This window comes from Camelus ferus, chromosome 19 (assembly GCF_009834535.1).
Source record: "Camelus ferus isolate YT-003-E chromosome 19, BCGSAC_Cfer_1.0, whole genome shotgun sequence".
Taxonomy (NCBI): Eukaryota; Metazoa; Chordata; class Mammalia; order Artiodactyla; family Camelidae; genus Camelus; species Camelus ferus.
Genome location: NC_045714.1, coordinates 11,156,165 through 11,171,775, shown reverse-complemented (window position 1 = coordinate 11,171,775; position 15,611 = coordinate 11,156,165). Strand labels below are relative to the sequence as shown.

At 49.1% G+C, this 15,611-nt stretch overlaps 1 protein-coding gene across 1 annotated transcript; it reads right to left on the bottom strand.

The window, feature by feature from the left end:
• Positions 1–7,695: 7,695 nt before the first annotated feature.
• Positions 7,696–15,377, bottom strand: C19H20orf85 (chromosome 19 C20orf85 homolog). The gene is made up of 4 exons (XM_006186129.3): positions 15,253–15,377; positions 13,197–13,278; positions 11,685–11,786; positions 7,696–8,101 (listed from the first exon to the last, which is right to left on the bottom strand). The coding sequence occupies exons 1-4, from the start codon at positions 15,318–15,320 to the stop codon at positions 7,940–7,942; spliced, it is 414 nt and encodes a 137-aa protein (XP_006186191.1). The 5' UTR covers positions 15,321–15,377; the 3' UTR covers positions 7,696–7,939.
• Between the last annotated feature and the right edge of the window lie 234 nt (positions 15,378–15,611).

The following is a 15,611-nucleotide window of genomic DNA, read 5'->3' as shown; positions in this document are numbered from 1 at the left end:
GCGATCTGCTTTACCCAGTCCACCAGTGCAAATGCTCATCTCACCCAGAAACACCTGCACAGACACACCCAGAAACAGCATTTAATCTGGGCGCTCCTGTGGCTCAGTCAAGTTAACACGCACAACCAGCCATAACACGTGTCTTGGACAACAGGGCACATCCCCGGCCAGGTGGGAGCTCATGCCAAGGGAGGCAGATCTGATGGTTTCCTGCTCAGTCTCGGAAAAAACAACAACAGAAAGTGGCAGGAACTGACTTTGAACCCTGGCCCTAAGTAGCACATCCAAACGGCAAAGGGTGGGTAGGGACTTGGTTAAAGTAGTTCCACTTTCTGAGAAGAGAAACTTCCTTACGGCACGTAAAGCGACTGCTAAGATGTTAAACATTTGCCTTTCGCGTATGTGTTGAGGAGAGCACATACTGAACACCCACGGTGCCTGTGCCTGGATTAGAGCTCTATGTTAGGAAGATTACTTTGGACCACGACTCTCGGGGCTGAACGGCCGTGACTCAGTATCTCGAGTATCTTCCTTTTTTCAACAGATACCAAGAACCTGTTACGTGCTGGGTATTGTTCTAGACACTGTGTGTGTAATGGTGGGAAAGACTAGACACAGATCCTGGCTTACCAGGAATAGCAGGCCAGTAGGGGAGTAAAATCTTAGTGAAAAATATTACACAAACAAAGGTGAGCCTGCTGGCTGCTGTGTGTTTCTGACAGCGTCAGGGGTTGGGGGGTGACCGGGCAGAGAAGGCCGCCCTCAGGCAGCGCTGCCAGCTGAAGATGGAAAGCAAGTTGGAGATGAGTAGCGAAAGGGAAGGACGTGCTGCCGGGTCTGGGGTTCGACTGGACTTCACTCCTAAGCTGAGAAGTTACTGACGTACGAACGCTGGCAGCAGACACGGGACGCCTGGGTCAGGGACGAAGGACGTGCTACCTGCTCCTTGTATGACAAGCTGCGTGAACGTCATCATGTGTGTCACTCACCCTCAGGCTCCACGGGGGCACCGTGCTGGGTCTGAGTCACGGCTGAGGAGCCCTGAGCCTGGGAGCCAGGCCTTTCACAGCCAGTAGCGAGCAGGCCTGTCCCTCAGGGCTGTTTGCTGCAGCTCAGCCCTGAGAAAGGGTCCAGGGGCTTGCCTTCTGGGCACACCTGGTGTCATAGGTTTTAGTTTTCCATTGCCGCAGTGCTCACTGACCATGCTATTAGGGGTTTTAAATAACGCTCCTTTATCATCTCAGCTCGGCGGGTCAGAAATCTGGGCTGGCTCCGATGCTCTCTGCTTAGCATCGCTCAAGGCTGCCCGAGCTCCTCGAGCCCACCCTTTCCTGGGTTAATTCAGGTTCGTGGCAGAACACAGTTCCTTGCGGTGGTAAGACCAGGGTTCCCGTCTTCTTGCTGGTTGTTGTCCAGCTTCTAAAGGCTGCCACCTCCCTTCTCACGTGGCCTCCTCCGTCTTCAAAGCGTTGACGACACATCAAATCTTTCTCGTGTTTCAAATCTCCTGACTTCCCCTTCCACCTCCACGTTTTCTTTTTTTAAAATTTCACAGTTAGTTAGTTATTTCTTTTTCAGTTGAAGTATAGTCAGTTTTCAATGTTGTGTCCACTTCTGGTGTCCAGCGTCATGTTTCAGTCGTACATACATATATTCCTGTTCATATTCTTTTTCATCTTCATTCTAGGTTACTGCAGGATATTGTGCTATATACACATTATGAGCTTGTTTATCTGTTTAATCCACCTCCACTTTTCAGAGCTCATGTGATTATGTTGGGCCCATGAGATAATCCAGATGATCTCCCCAGTGTGAGGTCAAAGATGCCGTGAAATGTAGTATCATCACAACTGTGATGTCTCCGCAGAGCCACAGGATCTGGGGATGAGGGGTGGGATCCTGGGGACGGGAGGGAATTTTCGGGTCCTCACACAGGTGTGCCCTGGCAGAGGGAGCAGCTGCGTCCGGCATGTGGACCATTCCCAGGGCGGGGTTGTGGCATCTCTGGAGTCACGCAGGTGGGATTTGAGATCCGGCTCTAGCCTGGGCAAGACTTCACCTGGTGTAACTTCTGTTTCTCCTCCTGCAACAGGGTTGCGTTTGCCCGATCGCTGTGAAGATGACGTGATCTCAGTGTGGTATCTGGCTGCCGTGGTCAGCCAGTCAACCTGCAGAGATTTGGTCCTACGTAGAGATTGATGGCGTCACGCACACCAAGACCGCAGGAACAAATCTATCACCTGCCAGACGAGGATTCCTGGGGGAGCAGGGCAGGCTTCCCAAGCTGGTCTTAAAAAGGGAAGTTGGGAAAGGAGACTGATCTGGGATTTGGATGGTGGCAAGGGGCTGGGGTGGGGGTGAGGGTTCCCATGCATGGTCTGAACTTCCCTCCGGGGCCAAAGGAGCTTCCTTACCAGTGTGCCCAGATGTGCTCGGCAGAGGAGAGGGAGGGGTGAGGCTTACAAGGAAGGCGTCAGCAGGCAAACAGCGAAAGTGGGGTCTGACTTTTCCGCTGGCACTTAGCGGAGACCCAATAAATGTGATCAACATTAGCCCTGGTTTTATCCTCCCCGCCTCCAGTGGCTCTCGACCCTCCCTTTTCCTATAAGGGGCACCAGCCGGCTCAGCTGGGGCCACGCACCCCTTCTGTGGGCACCCCATGCCCTGGTTTCTGTCTCCAGGGCTGGTTGTGTTTTCTGCCCTGTGCCCAGATCAACATTCTATGTGCATCCCCATGGGAGTGTTACAGTCAGACACTGAGAGCAAGATTTATTTCCTAATTAAAAGAGCTTCCCGCACAGTCACTCACACCCACGCGCAAACACACAGACCACCGTTGTGTCCACCAGAGCCTCATTTCTCTGGGGGAGCAAGCGGGCGGCTCTCTCGGTGCCTGGGATTCCAAAAGCCGCGGCCTCTCCAGGAGTCACCGTTTGTGTCTCATCTAATCAGAAGCATGACCCACCCAGGCAGAACACAGCCTTTAACCTCATGATCGTCTCCTAAAACGCAAACCCGATCAGGTCGCCTCCTAGAACTACAATTACCTGCGGCGAGTGTAAAATCCGCGACTACCCTGGGCTTCGCTTATAAAGTTTGGATGAATGGCCCCAGAAAGACATTAATTTTTTTATGGGGGTACATAGGGAAGGTTAATTGATTCATGGATTTTTGAAGGCGCTCCCAACTTCTGAAGCTCCGGCAACAGCCAACCCTTAAACACGGCAGGTGCTGCAGAGATGTTGTACACGTCACCGAAAAGCCTGAGGACAGCCTTACTTCGTGGAGGGAGAGGCGTTTCCATCCACAAGGACGTGAGTGACAGGAGCAGCACCAGCCCCCTGGCTGAGCCGCGCGGCCGGGCCCGGCGCCTGCGGACTCCACCTCCACCCCGCGTCTGCGGACTCGATCCCTGTGCAACGAGGGATGGAGCTAACATCTGCCTTCTGTCTCTCCTCTGCCAAGCCTTTCCATCCTCATCCTCAGGAATCCTCACACCACCTCCCGTGAGACTGAGCTTGTGTCCTCACCTCACAGCTGGGGAATCAGGGATCTGAGTGGTCCGGCCTCCTGCCCAAGGCCACACGGTCTGAAAGGTGATGGTGGGGTTTGGATGCAGGCCAGCCTGAGTCCTGAGCCCGGCTCTCACCCAGCCCACACCACCCCGCTTGACTTCCCACTGACACAAGGGAAGTGACCTTGGCCCTTGGTGGACCTGTAAAGACAATTTTAAAGTGTCATTTGGAGACAGAGGGATTGTGAATTACTTTTCTGGCTTTGTCCCTCACACTTAAAATGGTGACTGTCACCTGGAATGCTGATCCAGCTTCTGCAATTTTAAGGAAGAGCTTCATGAAGGATGTTTCATGGTATTTCCCGTGATCGCTGGCAGAACTCGGTTCCTTGTGGGCTGTTGGAGTAAGGCCACAGGAGCTGCTGGACAGGGGTTTCCCTCAGTTCCTTGTCAGGTGGGCATCTCCACTGGGCATCTCTTGACATGGCAGCTGGCTTCATCAGAGAGACAGACAGGGAGAGGGAAGGAGAGGAGACAGTGACAGGAAGGGAGCCACAGACCTGTGTAACCTCATCCAGAAAGTGGTGACAACATTTTACGTCCAAAATAAATCTATTACCAATTCCAAACTCCCGAACACTCCCAAGTCCAGAAATACTGGTATTTATTGGACAGCAAAGCTCATTTGGTGGCAAAACCTGAACCAAACAGATCAGTGGCTCCTTAGAATCTTGGTTCCATTTCGTGCGACTATTCAGATGTTCTGCTACAAAACTGCGGATGGATTTCACTTCGTGGGGCTGCCCTAGACCGTACCAGTGCATGTATACAATACAGGACATGTGCCACCTAAAATCCGCGGAGTTCTAAGTTCGCAAGCACATCTGGTCCGGGGCGTGAGTGTTCGAAGTCCAGTGCCACGGGGACCGCTGTACTCAAGAGTCTTATTTTCCAACAGATTTATTTTATTCGATCGTGTCATTTTCTTGAAACTCAAACTTCAGCGTTTCTAACTTGTCTTGGACTGAGCTGTGCTTGTGACAGAATCCGTTCTGAGTCCCCAGCCCGCTTATGCCTGGCTTCATTCTGGGGGTCACTCACTGAGGCCGAGGCCCTTCTGGACGTTCATGGCTGTGATATGTTTCAGCATTGGGTACCCAGGTTCACCAGCCTCGTCTTGACCTTGGAAATGTTGTGGTATTTCAGTGTGTGGTGACATTTATGAGCCCATTTGGACACCCACAAAGAGGTTGATTTCCACAGATTAAATGTCAAGTTTGAAACTGTCCAGGCTAATGGAATCCCCCAGTGTTGTCCACCTCCATTCTCAACGGAAGCCCTTGACTGGACGTAAGTGTTCATTATGAGCCCACCAGTGCAGCCCAAATTACTGAGGTCAGGCTGGGTCCCAGGGGATCCGTGGGAGCGGGGAGGACCATGGCAGCGTGATTTGATACTTGCAGAAATGTTGCCTTATTTTAATTTCTAAATAAAACACAAACGTGGTTAGTTGATGAATAAATTATTGGAGGCAGGAAAAAAAAATCCCACCAACTAATGTTTCCGAGATGTTGGTTAGTTTAGAAAACCCAACTATCTGTGTATTGACAACAGCGAAAGAGCAAAAAAGGATCGGAACCTCAGTGTTTTAAGTCGAAGTAGTTTTATGGGGCATTAAACACATGTACAGAAACTTGGAGTGAGTGCCGTCTAAATTAAGGGGTAGAAAAAGCATTCAATTATCTCCTAGAAATTGAAATGCATTTGTGTTCTCACTGCCTGAGGGGGTGTGTGTCTTTAGATTTTGATCTGAGTCTCCCTCTCTCTCTTTTTAAAGAAATCTAGAAACTTAAAGTATTCATACTGTGCATTACATCCCCAGGATTCACTTATCTTACGACTGGAAGTTTGTGCCTTTGACTCCCGTCCCCATTTCCCCACCCCCACCTCTGACAACCGTCTGAGTTCTCTGTTTCTATGAGTTTGGTTTACTTAGATTCCACAGGTAAATGAAATCATGCAGTATTTGCCTTTCTCTCTGACTTATTTCACTTAGCCTTACGTCTTCCATGTCCATCCATGTTGTTGCAAGTGACAGGAATCCCTTCCTCTTTATGACAATAATATTTCATTGTAATATATATATATATATACATATATATATATATTATATATATATACACACACACACACCATATTTTCTTTATCCATCCATCCATCAATGGGCACTTGGGTTGTTTCCATATCTCGGATACTGTGAAAAATGCTACAGTGAATATGGGGGTGCAGATGTCTCTTTGAAACAGAGATTTCGCTTCTCACAGCTATATACCCAGAAGTGGGGCTGCGGACCAGATGATCGTTCTCTTTTTAATTTCTTGAGGAACCTCCTTTACTGTTTTCTATGGTGGCTGCATTAATTTACATTCCCACCAACAGGGCACAGGGTTGACCTGAGTCTCTGGAGCTTTCATTCTCCCAAGGAACTGGACTTAACATAGATCAAAGTAGAGATGGGCTCATTTCCTCCACTGGTACGCGGTGGCCACAGGGGCCAGGACAGCTTTGAAAGCCCTTACAGCCCCGACCGCTGGTCGCTGTGAAGGTTCCGCTGCTCCCCCCGGAGCGTGCCCTGCTCTCCTTCGGCTCACCATCTCTGTTGACAGTATCTGCTGTCCAGTCTCCCTAAAGCCAGGCTGCTGGTCAACACAGACCAGCCAGATAGAGTCAGAATTAAAGTCAACCTACCAGCAAGTTTCAGGAAAGTCAAACCGGACATGCTGAATTCCGGTCCAGGCTTGGTGTCCAGACAGTTCACAGGAGCCCATCTTTTTTTGCTAAGCTTTTTTGTTGTCAAACTGTTGTGGAAGATGGTGCTCAGATTCATTTTATGATTAGGAATTAGAACAAAAAACAATGTCTGAGCTCAAACTCATGTCTGGGGCCACGGGTTTATGTTGCCTCACGCACGGCAGCCAGATGGAAGTGTGATCCTGGTGGGGCCGAGGCGACCCTCGGAAGAGGTTCTCCTCTGCTCAGCTGTGGTGGCAGCATCTGATCATGACAAGGAGCATGGGTTTCTTCCGGGGTAGGTGCCTCGCCTGCAGCGATGACCAAGACACTGAAACATCAGGATGTCAAAGGGATGGGCTTGGCCGAGCACCCTGTTGTTGAGTCTAGAACAAGCTAGACTCCTGGGTGGTGGGAAGCACCTCTGGAGTTGAGTGAGCCACGTGACCTGGTCTCTTACAGACATAGTCTGGGTCAAGGTCAGTGAAGGAGATGTGCTCAGAGGAAACATCTGGACAGATGGGCCCTGGAGGTGGATACCACCAGATTCAAGTGTCCCCAGGCCCCCCTCAGTCAAGCAAACACAGGGAGAAACTCATCCTAAGAACAGTGATGCTTGACCAGCCAAAGGGAGGGAGGAATGCATCTCTGCGGAGGGCAGGTAACTGATGTGGCTCCTCCCACCCTGCACATCCCAGGTCTGAAGAAGGAACCAGCCTCTGCTCCTCAGATACAAAGCACAAGCCAGCTCTCACAGGCCGTCTGCTGCCCTCCTACTCCCTGGGGTCCAGCTGGCAGGGGCTGTGTGCATGCTGACTGGTCTTTTCCACCCTCTTTCCCCAGCTGGACGCCCCACTCCCACCCCACACCCACATTTGCAGGAACTGAAGCATAGCCTCAGGGACAGGCAGGGGCTGGAAATAAAATGTTGACCAAGGGGCTAATGTCAAATGTCCGTGAGGGAAGGACAGTGGCCTAGTTGGCCAGCTGGGCTGCCGTCTGTGTTTCCATGGGGTGGCCTGACCAGGTAGGTGGGGAAGGGATCCTATGGAGCACTTGGGAAACCCGTCCCCTCCAGGGACTCCTCACTCAGTGGCGAGTCTTCGGCTCATTTCTGCTCTAACACTGTTGAAGTATAGCACCTATTCTGGGAAAGGAGTGTCGAGGGATCCTTAAAACGCTTTATTCTTCCTGAACAACAGGCTCAGGGGTATTTGGGTACAGAAACAGCTGGCCACCAATCTTTTTACAATCGGGATGGTGAGGGGTAGGGGGTGAAGGTGACATTCGAGGGTTTAGACAAACACTTAAAAATGAAATCACACTGTTTTTTTTTCTAAAGCTATACCTAGAAATTCCCAAAGTGTTAAAAAAACTTTCAGAGGCTCTACTTTGCCTTATTCATTGCATTAGCCCAGAATGAATATGTTACAAGAATGTTCTGGAAGGGAGGCATTGATGAGTTGAAAATGTCTGAGCGCGATTCTGTGTTTCCTGCAACAACGTCCCATGAGCAAATGTGGAGGAGAACGTCCCTCAGGGGAGACCGGGGAGCTCTTCCTTCCCTGAGCATGGGCAGCAGGTGCCCGGTGGTCTAGCCTTCCTTGCCCCAGGGGCCGGAGTCTCCACCTGGACTCAGTGAATGCCTTGCTTCGGCCAGTTTAGCTCCTTGGCGTATGCCCCTTTGCAGCTTCTGATCTCACTGTCGTGCTCCAGACACTTGTTCAGGCCTGGCACCCCGGATCTCCAGCCGATGAAGCCCTGCGTCGTCTTTGGGAATGGGGGGGATGGAAGCACCTGGAAGATAAATGCAAGGGGTTTGGTTGCCGTGGGCCACAGAAACATGATGTGTGTCCACGGAGGCGTCAGGACTGGTGCATGGGCCTGGTGTGGAAAAGACAGAACCACAGAACTGGCACAAAAATAGACACATAGCTCACTGGAACAGAATACAGAGCCCAGAAATGAGCCCACACACTTGTGATCAGTTAATCCCTGACAAAGGAGGCAAGAATATACAATGGGGAAAGAAGCCTCTTCGGTAAACGGTGTTGGGAAAACTGGACAGTTACAGGCAAAAGAATCAAACCGGACTGCGTCTCACATCGTACACAAAAATGAACTCAGATGGATTAAAGACAAATGGAAGACCCGAAACCATAAAGCTTCTAGGAGAACTCATAGGCGGTACACTCTCTGACATCGGTCTTGGCAATGTATTTTTTGGATATGTCTCTGCAGGCAAGAGAAATAAAAGCAAAAATAAACCAATGAGACTACATCAAACTAAAAAACTTCGTCTGCACAGAAAAGAAAACTATCAACAAAACGAAAAGGCCGCCTACTGAACGGGGGAAGACATTTGTGAATGAAGTATCCAATAAAGGGTTAGTATCCAAAATGCACAAAGAACTCTTACAGTTCAGCATCAAAACAACAAACAACCTGATTTAAACATGGGGAGAGGACCTAAATAGACATTTTTCCAAAGAAGATATACGAGTGGTTAACAGTCACACGAAAAGATGTTCAAAGGCATTAATTGTCAGGGAAATGCAAATCAAAACCACAACGAGGTATCATGTCACACCTGTCAGCATGGCTATTATCAAACAGGTTCCCTTTTCTCCACATCCTCTCCAATGTTTCTTTGTCTTGTAATGCTTAGCACATTTAATTTACGACATCCAGTAAAATATATTTTTTTCTGGTAAAAGAGCAAAAAGGAGGAAAATTAATGTGCAAAAATACCAAATATTACGGTTCACAGTGCCCTTTATAAAATATATGGCACTATTGTTAGATGGTATCCTGGCAGTTAGACATCTTCCAGCTTTGATTAGAAAGCTTTATAATATGTGTGTACATACTCACATACCTCAAACCATAGACACCATAGAAGTGAAAAGCAATCAAATTGAATTAAAAACCAAAAGGGAAATGGGACTCCATCTGAATGGAAAAAAAAATTGCATTTGTCAATTCCTTGAAATTTGGAAACATTTTGGAAAAAGAGGATAAATGTTTATGCAGGTTTCCTCCCTCTGTTTGAAATAACCTCCTGATCTGCTCTTACAGGATGATTTGAACCAAGACCGCAGTGAGGAGTACTTGTGGAGCAGAGCTGAGATGAACAGGTTTAATATGCTTGGATTATGAGCTCACGCTTAGCTTGAAGGCTGTCTGAGTGAGGTGGAGGCGGGAGGGGACGGTCCTAGTTGGCCAGCTGCCACCGGAGGATGAAGCCCCTTAACATCTGTTCTTGATGAAGTATGAAAATTAATCTCCGGAGAGGCCACATGCCGGGAGGGTCAGGAATCAATGCCAGCGGGGCCAGCGTTCCTCCAGCCAGCAAGGTCTCCTGGGTGCTCGTCCAGGGGAGCCCTCAGGAACCCACCCACTAGCTTTCAAGTCTATCCCCAACTGGTAAGAGATGTGCAGTCAAAAACCACCCTGGATGTCACATTTCTCCCACCAAGTTGGCAAAGAGATGAAAATAACTGCCATTAACAAAGGCATTGTGGGAACACCCTCGTTCATTCTCCGTGATGGGCAATACTGTTGTTATCCATGAAAATGAAATCTACAAAAAATGAAAACGCAAACACTCTGAGCTGACAGTCCATCCCTGGGCATTTATGCTAAGACATTCCGACACCCACATACGTACACACCAGTGTGAGTGTCGGGGAGGCAACACAGCCCTATCTGTAATAGCAAGTAACTGGACACCACCTACGTGTCCATCCATGGGGGCTCATTCAGCCACGGCCCCTCTGAGCTGTGGAAGACTGCTCGGCAGCTTAAAAGAATTAGGTGGCTCTGTGTGTTCTGAGATGCAACAACTTTGATGATAAACCACTAAGAGAAAAAAGATGCATAAAAATATGTACAATCTGGTATAATCTGTGGACAAAAAAGAGGCTAGAGACCCACATACCCACATCCCATCTTGGAAGAGTGTGGAGCCACTGGGGAAAACGGCTCCTGGGAGCCGGGGAGGGAGGGGGGCTTTTCGCAGCACGCCCTTTGGGTACAAAATACCTATTAAACCATAATTGTATTTTTTTTTGTAAGAACTTTTATTTTTCTTATTCATTTTTTTCCTACATTTTTTTTCTTTTTAAAGCCCAGTATTTTATCTTTGTTTTTTCTTGAGGGGGGGGATGGAATTAGGTTTATTTATTTATTTATTATGATTATTTTGTAACAGAGGTACTGGGGATTGAACCCAGGACCTCGTGCACGCCAAGTACGTGCTCTACCACGCCCTGCCCTTCTCCTAAGCAGAAGCTCACACAGGAGGACACCATGTTCCGTTTCGTTCCAGCCCCAGGGCGCTTCCTCTCTTCTCCCTCCAGAAGGAGACTCCGTTCTGATCTCCAGGCGGGGATGCTTCCCCTGAAAGGATGCTGATTCTGGTCGCAGCTGCCTGGCTCGAGCAGGTACCAGGGCAGAAGGAGGGGTCTAGCTCCACCAGGGCAAGGCACTTATGGGGACCGCTGGTGGCTGGAGAGACAGAGGATCCCTCACCACTGTGTCCCCTTCTGGGGTGGAGATGGGGGTAGGGAGTTGGATTAAAACCCACATTTAAAACCCAGCCCTGCTTCCCATCCCTCCTGGTCTGTCTGCTGGGCAGCTCTGGGGGTCCAGTCAGGGTGTCCGTGAGCAGAGTGAGCTCCCTATGTATGTGGGGGGGGTGTGTATTTCACTGAACAACGACTACGTTTCTGGGCACCTATCCCAATAAACTTATCGACGGGGAGCAAACACTGTGTCTACAAGGGTGTTTCTTAAAGGTGTGTCCTCATCAGACCCTGAGGGCGTGTGAGGAGCCTAACTTCCGCACCCCTGGCCACCTTCATCATGAGTTTTTGTCCCCTCTCCCCATCAGGACACAGAACTGCGTCGTTCTCCAGGGCTGGGCAGAGGGCAGAACTCAGGGTTAAAATAACAGGCCCGTGAGCCTAGACCCAGGGATGTACAGAGCTCAGCAGTTCCTCGAGGCATCTGCCCCAGGTCCACAGCTGGCTGGCTCAGGTGGGAACATCACCTGCATCTTCCCCACCAGGTGGTCCCATCGCTCACTCAGCAACCAGAGCGATCTTTGAACAAGGCAATTCTCAGCACACCGCAGCCCTGCTTCTCCTGAAAACTGGGCTCAAATCCCAGCTCCTTCCTCTGGCCTTCAAGGGCCTGCATGTGTAGGGACCAGTGACCGGCCGTGTCTCCCGTGGAAAGGGCGTGGAAAGCGGCCTCCCCACGGGCCGGGCACTGCTGTTATCCATCCTGTGGGGATGGCTTGGCCCACCTGGAGCAAACACCATTCCTGGTGGGGCGAGTTCTTGCTTAAACAAGTATTTAAAGAATCTTTTCAAACCTTGATGTGTTTCTCCACTGGGGTCACTGGCCGGATGCGGAACCGCCCGGGAAGCTCGATTTTGGGCTTCGGGGTGCTGGGCTCTTCACCACACTGGATCAACTGAAACACAATCCCCAGAGACGGGCCCCGCAGGCTGAGGCCAAGGAAGTGTCCCCTCATCCTCCCCCCAGAACAACACACTTTAGAGGTGACAGAGGCAGGGCTCAGATCACAAAAGGGGCAGAGAGGGGACTTGCACTCAGGCCAGCTCAGCCCCAAGCTCCTGCCAATTTATATTCCCAGCACATAATTTGAGAACACTTTACAAGTTATGGACGCAAACTAAAAAATGCTAGCAAGGTTCCAGGACCAATCTTTAAAATATCAGCAGAGAGTGCCCATCCCCCACCTTTTAATTTTTAAAGCAGTTTTGAACTCTTTGAAAACCTGATTTAATTACACATAAAGAATATTAATATAGACTCTTCTGCATATTACATTAATAAGGACTCATTTTATGCATAAAATTTCAAATTGCGTAACTCTCTAAGTATTTAACAAAACTCTTTAAGAATGGCATAATTTCAGAGCTAGTGGGATGGGGTGAATTACAAATGGAGTTTACGCTGCCTTGAATCACGAACGTTTTGAATGAATGATGTGGCTTTTATGCAGTTCTGCGTCTCTCCAAAGAAATGTGGCTTCCTCATGTTGTGTCCTGGGGGTAGTTTGAAAGGTTGCAAACCGCCGGCCGCCATCTCAGGGAAGCCCACACAAGCATTGCGTGGACCTGTGTGGTGTTTTATAAATCTGAGCCACTATTCTAGACTCAGAAGATTTCACGAAAGCATGTGGGTTTCCGGACTCTCCTGAACAATCAGAATATGCAGCTAGTTTCTTTGCCTGGGATTGTTCAGCTGGGCTGGTAGTGGCTGCCTCTGGATGGGGTCAGTGGTCTCTTTGCTGGCGTCCCCACCACGCCCTATTAAGTACACCAGGTCCTCTCCCCCGTGTCTGTTACCTATTTCATGCAGGAAATACCAACAGCATTTTCCTAACAATCCCTCAAGTATTCATTTGGCTTCTCCTCTCATTCTGTCTGAACCTCATAGTCACTCAGTGAGGCAGTGAGGACCATCACCCCATTTTACAGATGGGAGGTCTGAGGCCAAGTGACCTTGGGATTGGCTAGAATGGCTTTCCCCTTGGTGCCTCCCTTTATTAGCTGTGTGACTTTGTACTTCTTTGAGCTCAAATTCCTAACTTGGAAAATGGGCATCCAACAGCACCCCCCTCTGCACAGGGGTCGTCATGCGGATTAAATGAGCTGGTTCAGAGGAGGCACCTAGAACGTGCCTGGCACATTCTCAATAAATTCGTGAACAGCAGGAACCTTCAGGGGTCAGAGCCAGCCGCCTTCGCCGACAGCACGCTCCTTAATTTTATTCTTGCAAATTATATACTTCATAACCGTTTATTCTTGGAAATGATTGATTCTATAACTTCTGGGCTCATAAAATGTACATTTACCTCCTCAAGGGGGGTTGTTAAAAATCCCCAGTTCTGGGCCCAGTTTTGCCGGGCTTCGTTTTCAGCCTTCAGGCGATATTTCCTGCAAAAGAAAGTTCTTAAGTGCTGGACAACATTTGAAAAGGGTTAAAGTCGCAAATCCTGAAAGGTCCACTGGGGAGAATTTTCCACTCTTCACCGCACGTGGACTGGATGATGATTTTGTGCGGGGAAGGGAGTGGGAGTGCCTGTCGCTGAGGACGTCTCACCACTGCGGGGCAGACACGTGCCTAAGAACCAGAGATGCTGGTTGGATGGTACCTCTGGGAGCAGACAGGACTGGGCTGATTCTGCATGAGGGGTCCTCTAGGTACTAGACTCCTTATTTGGGGGGCCCCTGTGACTCACAGTGATGGGCATGTGTTAAATCATTATGGAGGTACCTCTGTTTTCAGAGCAATGACCAGGGTAGAGGGAGTGAGGCACTGAAGTGAAAATTTAAGATGCCCGGTCCCGGGTTCCTGCAAGTGCAGAGCTGGCACTTGCATGACCTTGAGATCGAGCCCCTCTTAAATACTGTACCCCAGGTGCCTCACTCACCCCGCCCTAACCCGGCCCTGCTTTTGCTCCACATTAAATATAATTTATATATAACTACCTGTGAGCTGATGGAGTTGCAATTGAAGAGCAGGTGTGTTACATTTTGCAAAAATATAATTAAACATTTATTCACTTTGATTTTCAAATTTCCTTGCCTATTTTGGAAAAAATATCTGCACCTCATCCCCCGCTCCCCCCTCCACCGCCTGCCCCATGTCTCAACAGTTTCAGATGCCCCAGCCAAGCTCTTTCCCTGGGCACTGAGCATCTAAAGCAGAGACTTTCCAATGGAGATGTAACATGAGCCAAAAATATGAGCCATGTATGTAATTTCAAATTTTCTAGTAGCCAGATTTTTAAAAAAAGTATAAATATACAGGTAAACTTAATTTTGGTATCACGTTTTGGGCATATGAAATTTTGGAAATCTGGCATTTTATGTTTATAGCTCATTCCAGTTTGGAATAGTCACATTTCAAGTGCTCAAAAGCCACTTTGGACATGGGATAGAACAGGGTAAGGGCTTAACTGGCTCTGTTCACACAAGAGAGGCTGTCTGATTTGGGTCTTGAAGGATGAGTAGGAGTTTGGTGGGAAAGGGAGAAAAGGGCATGCTAGGCAGAAGGAACAGACCCTGCTATTGTAGTATTTCCTACTGCAGGTACTAGGATAAAGAATTAAAAAAAAAAAAAGGCTATGTATTTTATGGCAAATAATACTTGCTTTCCATTTTCAAGAGTGATGTAAAGTTTCCTATAAAAATAAGTTTTTTAAAGTGAAATAAATCCAATTTAAAGAAAGATATTAAGTGACTATTACAGGGTTTATAAGGAAATGGTAAGAGTCATAGCGATGACATATAGGATAACTGAAGTTTAAGAGGTTAGCAGTGATGGTTTGTTGGCGCTAATATTCACTTACTTGCATCTAGATTAGTAACTTCCCATATTGGTTAAAACTTCAAAGAGACGGGATACTATTCAGCAATGGGATAGAATGCCAAATAAAAACATCCATTATAAATGTCCACTGAATAGAAATCTTTTAGAAAATTGATCTATTCTTTACATTAAAATTTCTTGTTACTTGAAACACCAAGACAAGCAAGAATGTAAAGTGCTCTCATTCGAACTGAACAAATATTACGATTTTTTAAAAAAAATTGATAAATCTTAAAAATAAGCACACATCAGTCGGCTCTCAACAAGGAAAGCTTTGCAGAGGGTTGTAAAGCCAGATGCAAAATCTTTCAGGCCTTTGTGGTGTGCGTAAGAGAAGAGAAAGAAAGGCTCTCTTGTGTCCCTGGCGTCCCTAACACTGCTCCCTTTCCGCGGGTCCCCTGACCACCTCCAGCGCACGCTCCTCACGTGCAGAGGACTACCTCCAGGACTTGGTGGGGAAAAGCGAGGCCTCCAGGTGCGCGCACTTCGGGTAGGGACGACCCCTGCCCACTGGGTTACCGAATCCCGGGCGTTACCAGATCTCGTCCTGCGCCACGAGGTTCATGCGCTCGGCCGCCTCCGTGCCGATGGGTTTCTGTGCCATGGGGCCTGGGGTCTTGGCTCGCCGCGCGGGCTCCGGCCCTGGGCTCCGCGTCTCGCGTCTCGCGTCGCCTGGGAGACCGGTTGCTAAGCAACGCGGGACGCGGAGGCGGAGATGGCGCAGCACCTGGCGGGGCTGGGGCTGCTGCGCTCTCGAGGGCTGTGTCTGTGCGCCCGCTGCCAGTCTGTCCGCAGCTGCGCTCTTCGCCCGCCTCCCAGCCCACCTGCCTGGCACCGGGATGCAGCAGCCTCCTCCTCTGCACAAAACCTTGAGGAAACTTCAAGACCTTACGCC

Coding starts and splice junctions, on each gene's coding strand:
- C19H20orf85 (XM_006186129.3), bottom strand. CDS start 15,320: ATGGCACAGAAACCCATCGGCACGGAGGCGGCCGAGCGCATGAACCTC. Junction 11,787..13,196: donor TAACAACCCCCCTTGAGGAG/GTAAATGTACAT, acceptor ATTGTGTTTCAG/TTGATCCAGTGTGGTGAAGA. Junction 8,102..11,684: donor CAGTGGAGAAACACATCAAG/GTTTGAAAAGAT, acceptor TTTATCTTCCAG/GTGCTTCCATCCCCCCCATT.